Source organism: Trichechus manatus, unplaced genomic scaffold (genome assembly GCF_000243295.1).
Source record: "Trichechus manatus latirostris isolate Lorelei unplaced genomic scaffold, TriManLat1.0 scaffold00126, whole genome shotgun sequence".
NCBI classification, from domain to species: Eukaryota; Metazoa; Chordata; class Mammalia; order Sirenia; family Trichechidae; genus Trichechus; species Trichechus manatus.
In genome coordinates this window covers 6,764,617-6,785,778 of record NW_004444062.1, presented here as the reverse complement: position 1 = coordinate 6,785,778, position 21,162 = coordinate 6,764,617, and the positions used below count along the sequence as shown (strand labels likewise).

At 43.3% G+C, this 21,162-nt stretch overlaps 1 protein-coding gene across 6 annotated transcripts in view; it reads left to right on the top strand.

Moving 5' to 3' along the window:
- TBC1D1 (TBC1 domain family member 1) overlaps positions 1-21,162 on the top strand; it is a 276,672-nt gene that overhangs the window by 219,505 nt on the left and 36,005 nt on the right. For all 6 annotated transcript variants that reach the window (XM_023738964.1, XM_023738965.1, XM_023738962.1 and 3 more), the window contains 2 exons: positions 2,632-2,793; positions 10,001-10,159. In XM_023738964.1, coding sequence (XP_023594732.1) covers positions 2,632-2,793; positions 10,001-10,159 — 321 coding nt within the window. The remainder of the gene's footprint in view (positions 1-2,631; positions 2,794-10,000; positions 10,160-21,162) is intronic.

Below are 21,162 nucleotides of genomic sequence, written 5' to 3'. Positions count from 1 at the left end.
TAACCACGCTGCTCCATGGGAGGAAGATGTGGCAGTCTGCTTCCGTAAAGACTACAGCCTCGGAAATGCTATGGGGCAGTTCTCCTCTGTCCTATAGGGTCACTTTGAGTCAGAATCAACTCGATGGCAATGAGTTAAATGGTAATGTTTCAAATGAGTCTTTTGCAAAATTACATTTGATCTTATTTAGTCCTGGCTTTCCCCTAGCCCCACAAACAACAGGGGTTTGTGGACTGTTATTTAATATTTTAAATAGTGTGGTCCTGTATCTAAATGTCTTGTCTTGGAGACCTGATGCTTGTTGCAGGCATGTGAAATGGGCAAACTTCTTGAAAGACACAACTTATCAAAACTGAAATGAGAGGAAAAAAATCTGAATAGCCCTTATCTGTTAAAGAGATCAAGTTTGTATTGAAAAACCTTCACACGAAGAAAACTATAGGTAAAAGTAGCTTCATTGGATTTTATCAAACATTTAAGGCCTTTGGTTGAGCCATGGGGCTCTGGTGGCGTAGTGGTTAAGCATTCGGCTGCTAACCAAAAGGCTGACAGTTTGAATCTACCAGCCACTTCTTGGAAACCCTATGGGGCAGTTTTACTCTGTCCTGTCAGATCACTATGAGTCGAAATCGACTCGATGGCAGCAGGTTAATTGATACATACCTTTTGTTGTTGTTATTTACAGTTGATTGGGCCCCCGACTCATGGCGACCCTGTGTACAACAGAATGAAAGGCTGCCTGGTCCTGCGCCATCCCGCTGGTCAGTTGCAGATCAGATAGCTGTGATCCATAGGGTTTTCACTGGCTGATTTTCAGAAGTAGATCTCCAGGCCTTTCTTCCTAGTTCATCTTAGTCTGGAAGTTCTGCTGAAACCCGTTCAGCATCATAGCAACACTCAAGCCTCCAGTAACAGAGGGGTGGTGGCTGCACTTGAGGTGTATTGGCCGAGAATCAAACCTGGGTCTCCCGTATGGAAGGTGAGAATTCTACCACTGAACCTCATGCATGCCTCGTCCCTGAAAAAAAGCGTTTGGTTAACAACACCATGCACTGCAGTGTGGTGGAGAAGGGCTCCCACTCTGCAGTGGATGCCTGGATTCCAGTCCCGTCTCTGCTATCTCTTCCCTGGGTCCTTGGTGAAGCTACGTGGCCTCCCAGTTCCTCAGTCTTCTCATCCAGAAACACTGCCTCAAATGTTGTTAGGAGTAAATGTTACTAAGCATAAAGCGCTTATGACACACATGTACCAAGTATTTATTTGTTTTATTGTTAGGATAAAGAAGACCAGTTTATCAGCTCTGCAAAAGTCTGTATATTAGCTTATAAGTAGCTATGTACCATATCTGTTTGCCTAATAAATACACAGTTCATATCTGAATTGTGATGTGTATTGGATTTGAGGACTGACAATATGGCCGCTCTGCCCAAGTAGGATTTATTTATATATTTTTAATTTTGTTGTGCTTTAGGTGAAAGTTTACAGCTCAAGTTAATTTCTCACTCAAATTTATACGCATATTGTTTTGTGACATTGGTTACAATTCCCACAATGTGATAGCGCACTGCCCCTTTCTACCCCGGGTTCCTTGTGTCCATTCATCCAGTTCCTGTCCCTTCCTGCCTTCTCATCTTGCTTTTGGACAGGAGTTGCCCATTTGGTCTTGAATATTTGATTGAGCTAAGAAGCACGTTCCTCACATGTGTTATTTTTTGTTTTATAGGCCTATCTAATCTTTGTCTGAAAAGTGGGCTTCGGGAATGGTTTCAGTTCTAGGTTAGCAGGGTGTCCGGGGGCCATAGTCTTGAGGGTTCCTCCAGTCTCTGTCAGACCAGTAAGTCTGATCTTTTTTTCGTGAATTTGAATTCTGTTTTACGTTTTTCTCTTGCTCTTTCTGGGACTCTCTGTTGTGATCCCTATTAGAGCGATCCTAAGTAGGATTTAGTGGTTGTGAAGTGGGAGTGATGTTGTAGGTTTAATCTTTCTTAGACTTGTCAATTAAAATTTTCCTTTACTGATTTTTTTCCTGTTTGGTAATTTAGGTAGAATTCTTCTTAATGCAGCCTTAGGGTGAGTAAGAGCTGGTGGGAAACAATAGCTATCTTTCTATGTTTGAGGAGATATCGTATGAAAAGAGTAGATTTATTCTGTTAACTCTAGGAAGCAGAAATAGAACCGATGGGTAGAAGTTACCTGTGACTGTAAATAAAAAGAACTTACCCTCAGAGAGCCTCTCCTTGTTTATATGAAGAAATTTTGTGCTCTGACCATGCCAGGCATCAGGAATTTTAACATATAGCTCCTGCTCTTGAGATGTTTATGGCTTAAATGGGTAGCATAGGAGATGGAAAGAGTTGAGCCGATATGGGATATATTTTAGCAGTAGAGCCAACAGGACATATTGGGGGTGGAGGAATAGGAGAAATCAAGGATGACTTCTAAGTTTTTCATATTTTCCAAGATAAGAAAAATTGGGGGACCAAATAGGGTGAGGTGGGAACAGTGATTTTAATTTGGACATTAGCTGGCTGTAACTGCTGGACGTCTCAGTAAAGATAAGTTAGGCAGCGATGTCAGGTAGTTAAAGACACATAGTGTTTAGTAACTAGCGCCTAAATGTTCTGTTTCCAGCCTCTGAAAATGATTTGCTGAACAAGCGTCTGAAGCTTGATTATGAAGAAATCACTCCTTGTCTTAAAGAAGTAACTACAGTGTGGGAAAAGATGCTAAGCACTCCAGGAAGATCAAAAATTAAATTCGACATGGAAAAAATGCATTCAGCTGTTGGACAAGGTAAGTTTTATTGGGAATCAATCCAGCCAACCTCATCCCTCAGTGATTATGGGGAGAAGCATGGAATAAAAAAATTTAAGATTTCACAAAAATTTTAAGGTCTAATTCTAGTGGCTGTCTTCTCCTTTTTACCTAAGTTATTTACCTAAGTTATTTCCAAACATCTTAACTGATGTGAGTTTTATCACCTTTCATGGTTCCTAATAGAAAATTAAATGCTCAGAAGACCAGGAAACAAGAAGGAGGCAGAAGAAAACCCAAGGGCTTAGTTGCCTATAAACTGGATAATGGTATGATGATATACCCTGAGTTAAACAGGAAATTTAAAACTAATTATGTGGATTCTCTTCGTGTACTTTGTTGCTGTTGCTGTTGTTGTGTGCCGTCGAGTTGAAGCTGATTTTAGTGACCCTGTAGGACAGCGTAGGACTGCCCCATAGAATCTCCTAGGCTGAAATCTTTATGGGAACAGATCACGAGGTCTTTTCTTCCATGGAACAGCTGGTGGATTCAAACCACCAACCTTGCGGCTAGCAGCCAAGTGCTTAACCATTGCTCTGTTAAGCACTTGATTATTAACTGAAAGGTCAGTGGTTCAAACCCCCCAGCCACTCTGTGGAGAAAGATGTGGCAGTCTGCTTCATAAAAATTACAGCCTTGGATATGGGGCAGTTCCACTGTGTCCTGTAGGCTTGCTATGTGTCGGAATCAATTCGATGGCAATGGGTTTGGATTAGGGAGACAATATAGAGTGTAGAGCACAGACTTCAGATACATAGGCCCAGGTTTGACTCCCAGCTCTGCCACTTCCTTTGCTGTGTGATCTTGGGCAAATGACCCAACCTTTCTGAACCCCACTTTCCATATGTGTAAGAGGTGAGTGATGACAATTCCTGCCTCCCCCCTGGCTGTTGTGAGGAGTAAGTGAATGGATACTTGGAGCATGCAGCTTGTGTCTAGTACACTGGAAGGCCTTAAAGAGCTGACAGTAATAACTATTTTCAAGTGTGGTCTGCTGACTGGTGCTAGTCCAAACTATTACTGATCCAAGATGTGATAAGTACAGAAACTGAGCCTAAGCATTTGGAAATGTTTTCATCGATTCGACAGTGTGATCCTTATAAAAAACGTAGGTTTTTTGTTTGTTTGTTTGTTTGTTTGTTTGTTTTGGTCAATGTTGTTCTTGTTTTGCTTTTCTACTAATTCATTTCATAATGCATTTTTTAAAAGTATCAGTCTGCAGTGGATTGGAAGATTAAAAAGAAAAAGGAAAAACTGGTTCCTCATGACAGATAGTTTGAGAAGTACTGTTTTAGAGCTTAACTCCAGTGATTATTAATGTTCAAGTAAAGCAAACAATGATTTCTTTTAAAATGTATGTCATTGTCTCCTGGCAAGATTGGAAGCCTTGTGATTCTAATTAATTTTAGTGCTGCTGAGTTCTGGCCAGTATAGTCATGAATAACCAGGTGTTTAGAATGAGTTACAAACATATATTGACCTGATGTTTTTCTTCTGACTTTATCACCTCTACAGTGGAAGAGGATTTTTCATCTCTAAGAGAGTCAATGGAACAAAACAGCATTTGCTACTGTAGTCTATTAGGCATTAATGTTTTTTTCCGAGTTTTGGCAGCATCAATTTTAATAATGTTGTTAGTTGCCTTTGAGTTGATTCTGACTCTTGGGAACCCTCTGTATTACAGAGTAGAACTGTTCCACAGAGGTTTCTTGGCTGTAATCCTTAATGGAAGCAGATCACCAGGCTTTTTCTTTTGTGGTACCTCTGGGTAGGTTTGAACCACCAACCTTTCTATTGGCAGTCAAGCACAAACAGTTTTCAATACCTAGGGGCCTCAATTTTAATAATAGGTAGCTATTGCTAGTTATGACTGTACCCTTTCCATGGATAAGGAAACTTGGGCTTAGAGCAGTTGAGTAAGGGGCCCAGGGCCACAGAGCTGGGCCCACACCCAAGTCTGCTGGAGGTCCAAGCACCATACAGCACTGCCTCCCACTGAACCTCACCTGGACAGTGTTGCTCTCAGAGAGCAGAAATGCCTGCTGGTGGTGAGGATTCAGGTTCTAAGTCACTAGCAGCTTCCAGTATGACCTTTGGCAGTTCCTCTCACCTTTCTTTACTCTTATCTCCTCTCTTGTACAATGAAGGGCTTGGAGTAGAGGACCTTGGAGCACTCTTCCATTTCTGACATTCTCTGCATCTGTCAAGGTTGTTGGAGGTTTACCCTTACACCAATAAGGCAAACTTGATGGCTTAAAAAACAAAAATTTATTCTCTCACAGTTCTGGAGGCCCGAAGTCCAAAATCCAAGTATCAGGAAGGCTGCTTCTAATCAGGTTTACCTTTCACCAAATGGCCCCAGATTGCTGTTATGAAAAAGGAGAAAGCAGAGAAAAGAACGAGTTTGTTCTTTGCATTTCACAGTTGACCAGATGATGGTCTTCGGGTGACTTTGTTTCCCCAAGAAGCTCATTGCATGGGTCTATGACAGCTATTTCAAATGTTTCATCTTCTTAGAAGCCTGGCGCTTGGATATATGGGATTTCACAATGCATTTTTCGAGGGAGACTAAGAAATACTCTAGGAATCTGGAACCTGTGTAGTGGAAGTGGGTATAGATGGTTGAACAGTTTATATACTGGGGTGAGCTGACGCTCACCCAGAATTTTCTCATGTATCCCCTGACTTTGCCACATCACTTTCTGCTGCAGAGAGTGGTGTATCTATAACCATGGACGGGGCTTTGCCAATTATTCAGCTATTTTCAACATATTAGATTCAACAACTTTAAACAGATGACCTCCATCTGTCTTGTTGCACAGAATAAAAAATGAGATTAAGTCAGAACCAAACCTTCGATCTTTCAGATGGAGGCCAAGTCACTCTAGAGACCTTGAAAGATAACAGTCCTATTTGGGTAGTGAGGCCTGTGCTCTTAATGATCTGTTGTTGTTGTTGTATGCCATCAGGTTGATTCCGACTCATAGGGGCCCTATAGGACAGAGTAGAACTGCCACATAACTCTTGCTAGGCTGAAATCTTTGTAGGAGCGGATCGCCAGGCCTTTTCTTCCGTGGAGCCACTGGTGTGTTCCAACTGCCGACCTTTAATGGTTAACCGTTAAAGCGCTTAACCATTGCCCCACCAGGACTCCTTTCTGCTCCCCTAAATGACAGAAATAGAAACTTATCAAACATTTCAAGTTAAAATTGAGGTACAGTGTCACAATTAGGGCGTCAACTTGGGAGAAGGAAAACTAATTCTATGGAATTTTAAATAATTCAAAATTCAGTTTGGGTCCAAATTGTCTCTCTAAAGGTATCAAGGTAGAACTATATAAGCCAGAATGTACTTTTCTAGGAATGAGATTACAAAGTGGCCACCTGAGCAGTTGGCAGTATGCACCAGATGTAAACTCTATTTACTTTGACCTAGCAATGCTGTTTATAGGAATTTATTCTAGAAATTAGTCAGACAAAAATGTACTACAGTTGAAGAATGCTTATTGTGACATTGTTTAATAGGCCCCCCAAAAAACCCATATGACCATTCATATCGTGTTCCTTGAAAAATGACACAATAGACCTATATTTAGCAATATAAAAGATGTCTGAGAAAATTGGTAAATGAAGGAAAAAAATTACATTAAGCGTGGTCTCTTGTTTTGTTGTTAGTTGTTAGTTGTCTTTGGTGAGTTGACTCCGACTTCAGTGGCCTTATGTACAACAGAATGAAACATTGGCTGGTCCTGTACCGTCTTCATGATGATTGGTATGTTTGAGTCCATTGTTGGGACTTTTGTGTCAATCCAACTCATGAAAGGTTTCCCTCATTTTCATTGGCCCTCTGCTTTACCAAACACGCAGTATATATTTCTGTATGCATAAGCATAGAAAAACACCCATGATGTATTCGAAGATATCTAGGTTATAGGATGTATAGGTTATACATCCCAATTTTCCGTCATAGTCCTTCGTCCTTTCCCTTTGGAAAGCTTCCTGCTGCGGAGGGTAAATTATATGTGCACTTTAATGATGGATGATTTTCCATTTTCTTCTTTATACCTTTTGCATTTTCAGTTTTTGTTTGTTTTTAATAGTGAGCATATGTTACTTTTAAAGTCAGTTAAAGTAAAAAGCTCCTTACGTTTTGTGGCAAAACGGCGTGCTGCCCAGCCAGAACCCTGCCCTGCCTGGGTAAGGACTCCATGGCAAGCTTTCTCTCTTGGATGAGGAGTGAAGGCACAGCAGAGCATTGGAAAGGATGTTCCAGGCCTTTCTTAGCAAAAACCATTGGCTCTGATTTGAATGAGTCTTTGTTTTTAACTCTGAAACTCCAAGCTTACTCTTAAATACCAGACTATGTGGTACTGTCCAATGACACAGCCAGTATCCCTTTGCTCCAAAAAATAAAGGTCTGATAAGATAACGGGAATGATTTAGTAATAAGAGGAAATTGAACATCTTGTGATTTGGAAAAATTTTCCACTTCAAAAAAAAAGTTTTTTAAAAAGCCCCACTATAAATCACTTAACATGCTGATTGTTTCTTAGCCAACATTTAACTTCTAATCAGAGTTTGAGGAACTAAGATGAAGTATTAAGGATGTATGTGGCTGTGAACACACATACGTAGTATATATCTCTAAGCAGGAATAGTAGAAAGGGCAAGAAGGAACAGGGTAATATTAAAAAGCAGATATTAGGGTATATTCATTTCTTGTTACTGCCATAACAAATTACCACAAACTGGGTGGCTTAAAACAACAGAAATTTATTCTCTCCCAGTTCTGGAGGCCAGTAGTCTGAAATCAAGGTGTCACCAGGGCAGTTCTCCTTCCAAAGGCTCTAGGAGACAGTCTGTCTCTTGCCTCTTCCAGCTTCTGGTGGCTATGGGCGTTCCTTTACTTGTGGCCACGTTATTCCAGTGTCTGCCTTTGTGATCACATTGCCTCCTCCACTGGATTTAGGGCCCAGTTAGATAATCCAGGATGATCTTCTTATCTCAGGATCCTTATTTACATCTGCAAAGACCTGTTTTCCAAATAAGGTCACATTATCGTTTCCGGGGACAAGGACATGAACATATCTTTTTGGGGACCACCATTCAACGCACAGCACAGGGTCATCAGATGAATGTTGAGATAAACATTTAGAGAAGGCAAGGGATGTGGTCGGGGTTAAGTGTGGTCCTGTATCTCTCTCCACAGGCTAACTTTTTTTTTTTTTAAACAACTGGTGTATATATAAGGGAAAAACAAGGTACTTACTACACCTTACACATTTCCAAAAGGTGGCTGCATGATGCTTTTTAAATAGTTCCTTGTGGATCTGAAAATGAAATTGACTGCCACTTGGTTTAAATCCACAAGTGATAGTTTTATTATTCATTGCTAGATCGGAACATAAGATATTTTTTCTCCAGTACCCATCTGAGTAGCCGCATTGTCTGACAGGAAGGATGTCAAGAGAAAAGCAAAGGCATTTACTTGGGCTACCACTAACCAGCTGGGCAGAGAGGATCTTGGTCAAGGGGTTTGTTTTCTGTGGTGGATCCTCTGTACTCATCTTTACTGTGAGAATAATCATATTTCCCTGAGAAGGCTGTGAGGATGATATGGGCTAATACCTGTGAAGTGGTTAGCTAGTGCCTCGTATAGAGTGACCTCACAGCAAATGTTAGCTGCTGCTGTTACTGACTTGTCAGAGTAGAAACTTCTCTTGAAGATGGCCAATGGGAAATAGAAAACCTGTTTTCCTGTGCAGGCTTTCTGAGCGGCAGGGAATATACAAAGCGATCACTTTTTTTTCTGGCTGGGAAGGAAGACGAATCCCTAATTCAAAAGTTTCTTTTCTCCCAAGAGAACTTCTGTCAGACGTGAGAAAGTTTCCGTGTCCTATTGTGTAGTCTTCTTTCTCTCCCCAGTTCTACATCTGGGCCTTGTAACGGCTGAATAATGAACAAATGAATTTTGATTCAAAGCTGTCACTTTTAACTTTAAGAGAACTTTCTTAGTTTTAGACAACATTTGTAATCACTTTGCGTATTCAAGTTAATTTATTTAAAAACATTAGGTAGAGACACTTGGATCGTTTTTCTTGTTTGGGGGTCTTCATTGAATACCCACCAGGCATGTTTATGCAGAGGACTGCCTATCCAGCCTCTGGTCCCTTCCTCCAGCCCGCCCTGCAGGAAACTTTATATTCCAGAGTCTCAGCTTTGATCAGGCCATTCCCTTCCCAGCTCAGAAACACTCATTCATTTCCTACGGCTACCAAATAAAGTGCAAGCCTTCAATTTTGCTTATAACAAAACCATCCCAGCCTTATTGCTAACTGTTCCCTCCCCACATGTACGCTATGCTCAAGGCAAACTGAAATGCTTACAGTCGCTTTACTTTGGCTTGTCTTGTATATTGCCTCTCCCCTATCCTAAATGAAGGATTCTGTGAAATCTTCATGATCGCTCAGTTAGAAATGAGCTAGCTGTCTTTCCTCTGCACTCTGCCTCACTTTGATTAATCCCTCTTGTGACATTTATCACATTTTGTATTACAGTTTTTCATCCTTGATCTCATTTCTCGAGAACTTACAGTCGACAAAAGTTGGGGACTTGTGTGTTATTTATTGGTTTATTCCTTACAAAGCCTAACACAGAACACAGTATGTACTTGAAAAATGGAAGGGCAAGTTAGAGAAGACTGACTGCAGGGAGGAAGGAAGGGAGGAAAGAAGGAAGGCAGGCAGCACATGTGACAAATTTTGGTAGCATCTTTTCCATTCCTGTGCCATTAATTCATAATAGAACAAGAATTTGGATCAATGGAGTGCCATGCAATTCATTTTTATTAATAAGTTGTATTCTGTACAGGATTGCTGTGAGTCAGAATCAACTCGACGGCAACAGGTTTTTTTTTTTAAATTCTGTACATATCAGTAACTTGCAGTCAAGTTGATTCTGACTCATGGTGACCCCATGTGTTTCAGAGTAGAACTGTGCTCCATAGGGTTTTCAATGGCTGATTTTTCAGAAGTAGATTGCCAGGACTTTCTTCCAAGGAGCCTCTGGGGGGACTTGAACCACCAACCTTTCAGTTAGCAGCTGAGTGGGTTAACCATTTGCACCACCTGGGGACTCCATTCTGTGCTAAAAGTCACTCTTTCTATTTTCTACTTCCCTTTTTAAAGGTGTACCACGTCATCACCGGGGTGAAATCTGGAAATTCCTAGCAGAGCAATACCACCTTAGACACCAGTTTCCCAGTAAACAGCAGCCCAAGGACATGCCATACAAAGAACTCCTAAAACAGCTGACCTCCCACCAGCATGCAATTCTTATCGACCTTGGTAAGTGCATTATTGACTTGAAATGAAAGCTAAAGTTTCACTCACTTGGAAAAGCTGAAGAGACTGTCCAAGTTATTTAGTGATCTGCCTTTAGTTTTAGCAATCAAAATTTGCTACTGTGACATTTAATTAAAAAAGCCCCAGAGTAATCACAAATGTCTTCTTCAAGTATATAAAATTCTCAATATTTTCACTGGGCAGCTTGTTAACCCTGCTTGGCATGGAGAGTGGCGTTCATTAAGGCTACAGTCATATCTGTGCTTCAGTTCAGTAATTCAAATATTGATAGGAGATTTTTATAGTCCACTGAAGGAACATCCTGGGAGACATACAAGTCTTTAAAACCGAGGCTTCGTTTAATTACAGGAGCCACTCCCACATCTTTACTGCTTTCAAATGGAATTTATTACAAAAATTGTAGAAAGCAGCTTGTGTATGCACCTTGGCTGATTTAATTTTGGAAACTGGGCAGCCTTGTCTGTTGAACGGTTTGAAAAACCCTAAGGTGGAAACGACGTATTGGACACACTTGCAGTTGCCACAATGAAGACCTTGTTGAATTAGGACGTAATTACGACGTATAAAGGAATCCCCGGGTGATGCAAACGGTTGAGCACTCAACCACTAACCAAAAGTTTGGCAGTTTGAACCTACCCAGAAGCACTTGGGAAGAAGGGCCTGGCGATCTGTTTCCGAAAGGTCACAGCCTTGAAAACCCTGTGGAGTGCAGTTCTACTCTGCACACAGTAGTTCACCTTGAGTCCAAACTGACCCCATGGCATCTGGTTTGGTTTGGTTATGATGTGTAAAAGCCCATGGGACTCATGCCTTTTCTGATGGGTTGTCAGCAGCCATGTATGGGGTAGAGGGGCTGGTGGATTTTCTTTTGCCTGCTGCCACTCAGAAGGGCCTCTGTCTCTGCTGGTGGCAGGGCTCCTGGGGAACCCAGCTGGTCTGGTATGGAGTGAGCTTGGCCTGCAGCTCTGAGAGCATACGGCCCTCCTTCAGAGACGCACATCCTGGTGACTGCCGCCGCCATGGGCTTCCTAGGGCCCACTGTCAGTGCTCTAGGGCCCTGCAGTGGCCCAGCTCTTTGCAGGGTTCCTGCAGCTCAGCAGCCAGGATGGAGGACTTTTCCCCAAAATATGAGGTGGTGAATTGAATGAGCCAGAATTGAGTCTGTTTTTGTCCAGCCACACAGCAAACTTTAAAGGCTGATTTCATAAATGGTTCTCTTTAGGCCTGGGTGGCACAAATAACTTGAGTTCTCACTACTAGCTGAAAGGTTGGTAGTTCAAACCCACACAGAGGTGCCTTGAAAGACAGCTCTGGCCGTCTGCTTCTGAAAGGTCACAGCCTTGAAAACCCTATGGAACACAGTTCTACTTGGCACACACGGGGTCGCAATGAGTCGGAAACGACTCGACGGCAGTTAACCACAAGAACTCTTTACGTCTAAGCTTAAATGTCGTTACTGAGAAACTGTTCCTGACCATAGCCTCTTCCCCTGCCTCTAGACTGAAATGGGTGCCTGTGCTATGTACTTCTATCCCACCTCATCCTCTTGCTCCCACGATACTTACCACATGGATTATTCTCATCATTATTTAAAGCTAACATTTTACCTTTACCTTGGGCCAGGCATTAGGAGTCCCTGGTTGGCACAGACAGTTAAATGCTTGGCTACTAAGTGAAAGGTTGGAGATTTGAATCTACCTAGAGGTGCCTGGGAAGAAAGGCCTGGTGATCTTCTTTTGAAAAATCAGCCATTGAAAACCTGTGCAGCATAGTTCTACTCTAAAACATATAGAGTCGCCATGAGTCAGAATCAACTTGATGGCACCTGTTCTGGTTTTTGGGCCAAGGGTTGCTTAAATAAATGACTTCTTTAATCCTCACAACACGGTCGGGTAGATATTGTTCTGTCCTTCTTTAGAGATGAGAACATTGAAACACAGAGAGGTTAAGTAACTTGCTCAAAGCAACGCAGCCCAATCTGCTGCTAAGCAGTATGACTCCAGAGCCCATGCTCTCTACACCACCCACATTGCTCACAGTTCTGTCTCAGCAACTTTGTATTGCCTCTTTCCCGCATAGGATGCAGCCCTTTGCAGGCTGGACCTGGCTGCTTGACCATTGCTCCCCCAGCTCCTGGGACAGTACCTGTCACATAGGAGATGCTCAGTCTTTTACAGAGTTGAATATGATGCACTGCACGAGCGCCCCAATCTCACACAACCCTCACAACAGCCCTGGGAAGTTGGAACCGTATCCTCGTTAAATGATGAGGAAACTGAGGCACAGAGAGGTCAGGCATTGACTACGGTTACACAGTTAACTGCGTGGAGGTGCCAGGACCTAAATTCACAGTCAGTCTGTGCTACAGTAAGGCGCCTCCATCCCTGGTGACCTCTGAGCTCAGAGAAGTGGCTGGCCGGGTTGAAGAGAATGCTGACAGGCCGTGAGGGCAATCAAAGTGCAGGCGGTGGGGCTGGAGCCCGTCTGGCCCACTGACCCCAAGGAAATCATTTTTTTGTGAATTGGCAGTAGCTTATGTTTGCTAATGTGATCAGTAACAGAAAAAATGACATCATGTTCCTATCATGTGAAACAAAATGAAAAATAAATTTAGGCTAGGAATTAGAAAGGGAGTCAGTACAGAGAGTTTCTCTCCACTCCCCCAGCCCTTTGGCAGAATGGGAAGAGGAGAAGGGAACATGTTTTATTTTCCCTGGTTCAGACACTCTCTTCTCTCAGTTTCCCTTCAGTATTCCTCTCATCCTTCCACGGGCAGGATTGTCTGGGTCTCATGTTGCCCAGATGTAACAACTTTTCTCAAGAGCAAACAGAAAACACTACATCAGTACAAGGGCTCCTCCCAGCTGGGCCTCTCCCCCGGGGAGTGGTGTTTGCCTTTGCCCTTCCCTGAGAGAGGAGACACTGACCCCCCCTGAGGAGATGCTGACCGCAGCCTCTCCTCCAGCTGGCACAGGATTCTGTGCAAGCCCGTGACTCAGCCTTTTCTGTCACGGCACAGCCAAGCTTGCTCACATCCTCCCCCGTCCCTGCCGTTCTCCCCGCCTCACACTCTAAAACCCATCAAAGACCAGCTGCAGCCCCCACCCCCACCCTGACTGCGCTGGCCTCCTCTGTCCACCTCACTTCTTTCCCAATCTCCTGGGCTGGCTTCCATTTTGGATGCCCTCCTACGGTCCTCCCAAGGGTCAAAAATAACCTCTGTTTCCAATAATACATTTCCCAAGTCATCTCCGTGCGCCTGTCCAGGCCTTATCCAGTGACGTGACCAGGTTAGTCTTTTCTCCTCCCTTGAACTGGGAAAACCCGAGTGTGGGTCACAGCCTGGTGTCCTGTCTGCCAGGCTCTGTCTGGCTTGGCTCTGTCGAGTACAGGGAGACCTCACTTAGAAGTTCCTCCAGACTCTGCCTCATCTCTCACCAAGAGGTTGTACATTTGCCAAATCGGTTGTTTAGCCTATACTTGTTTAACCTACACTGTTTAAAACCTACACTGTTGGGTAACTGTCAGTTTTTCATACTGTGGGGGCTTGCGTGTCGCTGTGATGCTGGAAGCTGTGCCACCAGTATTCAGATACCAGCAGGGTCACCCATGGCGGACAGGTTTCAGCCGAGCTTCCAGACTAAGACAAACTAGGAAGAAGGACCCAGCAGTCTACTTCTGAAAAGACTTACCCGTGAAAACCTCGTGAATAGCAGCGGAGCGTTGATAAAGTGCCGGAAGATGAGCCCCCCGGGTTGAAAGGCACTCAAAAGACAGTTGACACAGTGGCTGCAACAATGGGCCCAAGCATGACGATGATGGTGAGCATGGCGCAGGACCGGGCAGTGTTTCGTTCTGTAGTACATAGGGTTGCTGTGAGTCGGAACCAACTCAGCGGCACCTAACAACAACCCAACATGAGTCGAAAAGCGATTCGACAGCACCCAACAACAACAATGGGGCTAACTTAGGAATCCCTGGGTGGCACAGATAGTTAAGTGCTCAACTACTAACTGAAAGGTTGGCAGTTCAAACCCACCCAGAGGTGCCTCAGAAGACAGGCTTGGTGATCTGCTTCCAAAAGGTCACAGCCTCGAAGACCCTATGAAGCACAGTACTACTCTGCACATAGGAGGTTGCTGTTAGCTGGAACTGAGTCGATGGCAACTAACAACAACAACATGGCCAGCTGGGAGACCCTGGGTGGTACCAATGGTTAACATGCTCGGCTGCTAACTGAAAGGCTGGAGGTTTGTGTCCACCCAGAGGTGCATTGGAAGAAAGGCCTAGCCATCTACTTCTAAAAAATCAATCACTGAAAACCCTATGGAACACAGTTCTACCCTGGTGTTTGTTTTCCTGCCTCTTGCTTTACTTTCTGAAATAGGCTTTTAGTCTTAATAGCTCTTTGCAACGTTTTTCCCCCTGGAGAGTTGGAATCGACTTGACAACACACAAGAACAACAACAGTGAAAGCAGTGAGAGCCAGACTCAACGGGACTGCCTTGTTTTTCTGGGTCTCGCAAGTTTTCCACCTTAGACAGGGTGCAGTCACTGCTTTTCTGTTTTCTATTTAACAGAAGATATCCGTGTTTTCCTTCTCTGATGGGTTTCCGCCTTCACAGTTGTATCATGTTTTATAGTTTGTGAAACATTTTCTCAAACTTTGTCGGATTTCGTTTTGCACACAACCCGTATGAAGTTGGGCAGATGTTATTTCCACTTTGTTATTGTTAGCTGCCATTGAGTCGACCCCAGACTCAGTGACCCCATGCACAGTGGAACAAAATGCTGCTCAGTTTTGCATCCCAGTGATGGGTTATATTTAGTCTATTGTGATTCTTAAGGTTTTCATTGGCTGATTTTTCAGAAGTAGATCACCAGGCCTTTCTTCTAGTTCTTACGGGACAGTGGTGGTTCAGTGGTAGAATTCTTGCCTCCCATAAAGAAGACTGAGTTCAATTCCTGGCCAATGCACCTCATGCACAGCCACCATCCGTCAGTGGAAGCTTGCACAAACAGGTTTCAGCAAAGCTGCCGGCCTAAGACGGAAAAAAGGCCTGGCGATTTTCACTTTGGAGGTGATGTATGTACTTTTTATGTACTTTGTGAGTGTACGTTTTATCTCGCTAGTAACGAGTATTTATTGGTCGCCTAAAAAATGACTAGGGCAGAGAGAATACAATCTAGTTGGAGGGGAGATGATACAGAAAATAAAACCGTATAACTACATAACCACAAGGTGGGGTGGAGGGGCTTCTTAAGGGCAAGTCCCAAAAGTATTTTCTTAAGGAAATTGTGAAATTAGGATGTGGAGTTTAGCATTTATCCTTTAAACAGTTTTTGCATTGACACTTCTTATGAGAAGAAAAGGTGAAAACCTATGTGGATGGTGGGTTGGAGCAAGTGCTTTATAAGCTATGAAACACTGCACCTTCTCCTCCCTTATCAACTGTCTTGTTATCTGACATCTCGCATTTATAATAATAGTAAAAAATCTACTATTTGACTATTTTGCTCATGAGTGGTGTACATCTGGCAATAATGAATGCCAAGGTGGGAGGTGACAGTAATACTGGCTGTGATGGTTAAGGTACGTATCAACTTGGCTGGGCTGTGATTCTCAGTGGTTTGGCAGTTGTGTAATGATATAGTCATCTTCCATTTCGTGATCTGATGTGGTCATCCTCCATTTTCACATAATGCTGATTTTGCATGTTGACCTGATCTTTGGAACCTAACCATGTCAATAAATGAGGAGAGGGTGTATATGATTATTACTGCAAAGCACACATTGGTTGAATTAGAAAGGGTGGTGATAAAGGAAAGAGTGATGTGGAGGTGATTTTGCTTCCTTTCCTAGAGGCCTGGAATCTTTCTGCATCCTTTGACTCAGTGGTGTGCTGGTGAATATTTAACATCTGGCTTCTGCCCCCCACCAAACCAATAACTGCTGTCAAGTTGATTCTGACGTGTGGTGATTCCATGTGTTTCAAAGTCGAACTTTGATCCACAGGGTTTTCGATGACTGTGATCTTTCAGAAGTAGATTGCCAGGGCTTTCTTCTAAGGTACCTCTGGGTGAATTCAAACTACCACCTTTCGGTTAGTAGCTAAGGTGATTTGAACTCATGGTGACCCCATCTGTGTCAGAGTAGAACTGCATTCCATAGGGTTTTCAATGGCCGTAATCTTATGGAAGTAGATTGCCAGGCCTTTCTTCTTTGGTACTGCTGGGTGAATTCAAACCTCCAACCTTTTAGTTAGTAGCTGAGTATAAACCATTAGCACCACCCAGGGACTTCCCAAACCAGTTGCCATTGAGTCAACTCCAACTCATGGCGACCCCGTATGTGTCAGAGTGGAACTGTGCTCCATAGGGATTTCAATGACGATTTTTCAGAAGCAGATCACCAAGTCTTTCTTCTAAAGTGTGTTGGTGTGGACTGGAGCCTCCAGCCTGTCAGTTAGCAGCCTAGCGTGGTAACCGTTTGTGCCACCCAGGAACTTCTCCCACTTCCCAATCCCCTGCCTCCCCCCACCCCCCCAAAAAAAAGCCCTAGTGTTTAGCGTTTGTAGTCTTCCATATAGGGTTGCTGTGAATTGGAATAGATTTGACAGCAGTGGATTTTGGTTTTGGTTTGTGTGTAAATACTCCCACCGTGACCAATTTTAAGCTACTGACTTGATTGATGGCACTGGTCTTGAAGTTGAGTCGAGGTTCTCATGGGCAGCTCTCGAGAGTCAGTACAAGCTAGCTCCAGGGGTCACTGGAGTCAGCTAAATGCTTCCCAAAAATAACCTGCTTGTAGAAGAGCTCTCCCTCCTTAATTTCTCCAGCCATACCATTCACCAGTAACTCCACAGATACTTCTTGAGCACCTAGTGTAATCCAGGCACGCCAGGAAGCATGCATTCTAGTGGGAAAGACAGACAGTAAACAGCTGATGACAAAATTAATTAAAATTAGGAGACATCATAGAAAGGGTATTTTTTTCCTTTAGTTTCTCATCTCAAGTTCTGTTATTGTTGTTAGGTGCTGTTGAGTCAGTTCCTATTCATAACAGCCGTATGTACAACAGAATGAAACACTGCCTGGTCCTGCGCCATCCTCACAATCTTTGCGCCCATTATTGCAGCCACTGTGTCAATCTGTCTCATTAAGAATCTTCCTCTTTTTTTTGCTGACCCTCTACGTTACCAGTCATGATGTCCTCCAGGGACTGGTACCTCCTGATAACATGTCTAAAGTATGTGAGATGAAGTCTCGCCATTCTCATTTCCAAGACAGATTTGTTTGTTCTTCTGGCAGTCCATGGTATATTCAATATTCTTCTCCAACACCATAATTCAAATGCATCAATTCTTAAGTCCTACTTATTCATTGTCCAGCTTTCACATGCATACGAGGCAATCAAAAATACCATGGCTTGGGTCAGGTGCACCTTAATCCTCAAGGTGACATCTTTGCTTTCCAGAACTTTAAAAGAGGTCTTTTGCGGCAGATTTGCCTAATGCAAATTCTACTCAGAGCTAAATGCATCAATTTAAGAAAACCTTAAAATCACAAATCCTCAACCCTGAAGGAACCTTGAAGATCATTCAATTTTAGGATAATTCTTCCTTCTGCAAGTGAAGCAACTGAAGTCCAGAGAGTTAAAGGGTGAGAGTTGGATTGCTGGTTTGCCAGGACCACTCCCTAGAGAGACAGAACCCTCCAGCCTCTTTGTGAAAGGAGCAAAAGAAAGAAACTTGTTAGTCAGCTGTCCAGAGCCACCACAAGAACAGCTGAATAGCTTTGCAGGTGACCCTGTGTTTGCTGTGAGAGACCCCTGGCATCTGGGAACAGCTGCAGCATAGTAAACAAATCTGAGAAGACCATGGCTCTCACCTGAGATTAATTCAAGTGGGCAGGATACTCTAAGATTGGAATGGTATTTCTCACGGCTCGGTAAATGGATCACCTGAAAAATACCTTGAGAAGCTTGTAAACAACACACATTCCTGAGGCTACCATCCCTGACCAGCTCTGGTTAGGAATTTCTGGGTGAGGGGCCTGGGCTGTGCATGTTTAACAAGCACCCAGGTGATGCTGATGCCATTGAAGCTGCTGGATGAAGGCTCTTCTTCGTTGTCAACATGACAGTGAAGGAAAAGATTGATCCTGAAAAACATTCCTTAGATGAGTCAAATTCCTTAGGAACACTTAGATTGTGGGGCACTTGATGAAAATTAAGTTCTCAGTCTTTCAGAAATAATGTCTGAATTATGGATCACCTTGTAGACCTTTCCAGCATGTTTCTCCACTTAGACACACAAGACACAAAGTTGTTACATGTCTTTTTAATGTGAACAAGGGGGGTTTCTTTGTGCTCATATTTGACTTTCTCCACTTAAGAATGTCATTCTCATTTTGTATGTGAAGGAAGACTCTGCTGTAGTGGGAGGTTTAAAGGACCTGCATTTCTCTACTTCATGGTACACTTTGCTTGTAGTTAATGTGCAGAGAGGTTCAAGGGGCTAAAAATGTTCTCATGTGGGCACTGCCCAAGATTCAAGTCACCTGCGACAGGTGACCGTATTTACCCAAACATATGTATGGTCTTTATAAATTATAGGTTTTTTTCTACTCCCAGTGCTAGCTTATCCCACTGCCATTGAGTTGATTATGACTAATGGTGAACCATGTGTTTCATAGTACAACTCTGCTCCATGGAGTTTTCATGGCTGTTACCTTTCAGAAGCAGATTGCTAGGCCTTTCTTCCAAGGTGTCTCTGGGTGGGTTTGAATCACCAACTTCCTCAGTTATCTAGTGCTCCTGTAACTGAAATACCACAAGTGGATGGCTCTGACAAACAGAAACTTATTCTTACACAGTTTAGGAGGCTAGAAATCTGAATTCAGGACATCAGCTCTGGGGGAGGGTCCTTGTCTTCTTTCAACATCTGTGAGCCCCGTGTTCCTTGGACATCTCCGTGTATCTTGGCATCAATCTTCCCCTGGCTCTAGGAGGTTCTCAGTGCAGGGACCCTGGGTCCAAAGGATGCTTTCCCATCCCAGCTCTTCTTTCTTGGTGGTCTTGAGTTCTATCCTCTGCCCACTTCCCTCTCCTTTTATCTCTTGTAAGCGAAAAGATGTAACTCAAGGGTGGTGCATCCCACTCTAGTCCTCATTAACATAACCTAATCATGCCTCATTAACATAACAGACAACTTGCTCCCAAGTGGGACCGTAACCACAGATACAGAGGCTAGGATTTATTTATAACACATAATTGCATCATATCACAAAATGGAGGACAACCACACAATACTAGGAATTATGGCCTTGCCAAGTTGACATGAATTTTTAAGAGACACAGTTCAATCTAAGACATTCCACCCTTTGGCTCCTGTTCTTCTGCCCCCTTGGGCATGGCAGCCTTTCCCCCTCAACTTTGGGCAGTGGATCCAGCCCCATCCCTGACACTCCTCATGAACAGCAGCCTCACACTCTGGAACCGAGTTGGTGAAGATCTGACTCTTTGAAACCTAGGAAGCCATAGCTCCACCCTTTGAGGCCCCAGAGGTGGCGACCCTGCCCTTTGAGACAGGCAGCTCTGTTTCTTGTGTTCCTTGTCTCTTCAGATTCTGCTTTCTGGTTGCTTGGTGGTAGTCGGCTCCCTCTCCTTTCTGCTTGCTTCTCTCTCCTTTTATCTCTTTTAAGATAAAAGGTGTGATTTGAGTAAGGTTGTGCCTAAAGATTCACCCTACAGTGATCCTGCCTCATTGACATATAGAGGTTAGGACTTACATCACAAAATGGAGGATAATTACTTCAGATCACAAAATGAAGGACAACCACATGATACTGGGAATCACGTCCTGTTGTTGTTGCTGTTAGGTGCTGTCAAGTCAGTTTTGACTCATAGCAACCCTATGTACCACAGAATGAAACATTGCTGGGTCCTGTGCCATGCTCACAGTTGTTTTTATGCTTAAGCCCATTGTTGCAGCCACTGTGTCAGTCCATCTCATTGAAGGTCTTTCTCTTTTTGGCTGATGCTTTACTTTACCAAGCATAATGTCCTTCTCCAGGGACTGATCCCTCCTGACCGCATGTCCAAAGTACATAAGATGCAGTCTTGCCATCCTCGCTTCTAAGGAGCTTTCTGGCTGCACTTCTTCCAAGATGGATTTGTTCGTTCTTTTGCCAGTCCGTGGTATATTCAATATTCTTCGCCAATACCACTATTCAAAGGCATCAATTCTTCTTCGGTCTTCCTTATTCATTGTCTAGCTTTTGCATGCATATGATGTGATTGAAAATACCATGGCTTGGGTCAGGTGCACCTTAGTCTTCAAGGTGACATCTTTGTTTTCCAGCACTTTAAAGAGGTCTTTTGCAGCAGATTTGCCCAGATTTGCATCTTGATTTCTTGACTGTTGCTTCCATGGGTGTTGATTGTGGATCCAAGTAAAATGAAATCCTTGATAACTTCAATCTTTTCTCCGTTTATCATGATGCTGCTTATTGGTCCAGTTCTGAAGATTTTTGTTTTCATGTTGAGATGTAATCCATACTGAAGGCTGTGGTCTTTGATCTTCATCAGTAAGTGCTTCAAGTCCTCTTCACTTTCAGCAAGCAAGGTTGTGTCATCTGCAGAACACAGGTTGTTAATGAGTCTTCCTCCAATCCTGATGCTCCATTCTTCTTCATATAGTCCAGATTCTTGGATTATTTGTTTAACCTACAGATTGAATAGGTATGGTGAAAGGATACAACCCTGATGCACACTTGTCCTGACTTTAAACCACGCAGTATCCCCTTGTTGTGTTCAAACAACTGCCTCTTGATCCATGTACAGATTCCTCATGAGCACGGTTAAGTGCTCCGGAATTCCCATTCTCTGCAATGTTATCCATAATTTGTTATGATCCACACAGTTGAATGCCTTTGCATAGTCAATAAAACACAGGTAAACATCTTTCTGGTATTCTCTGCTT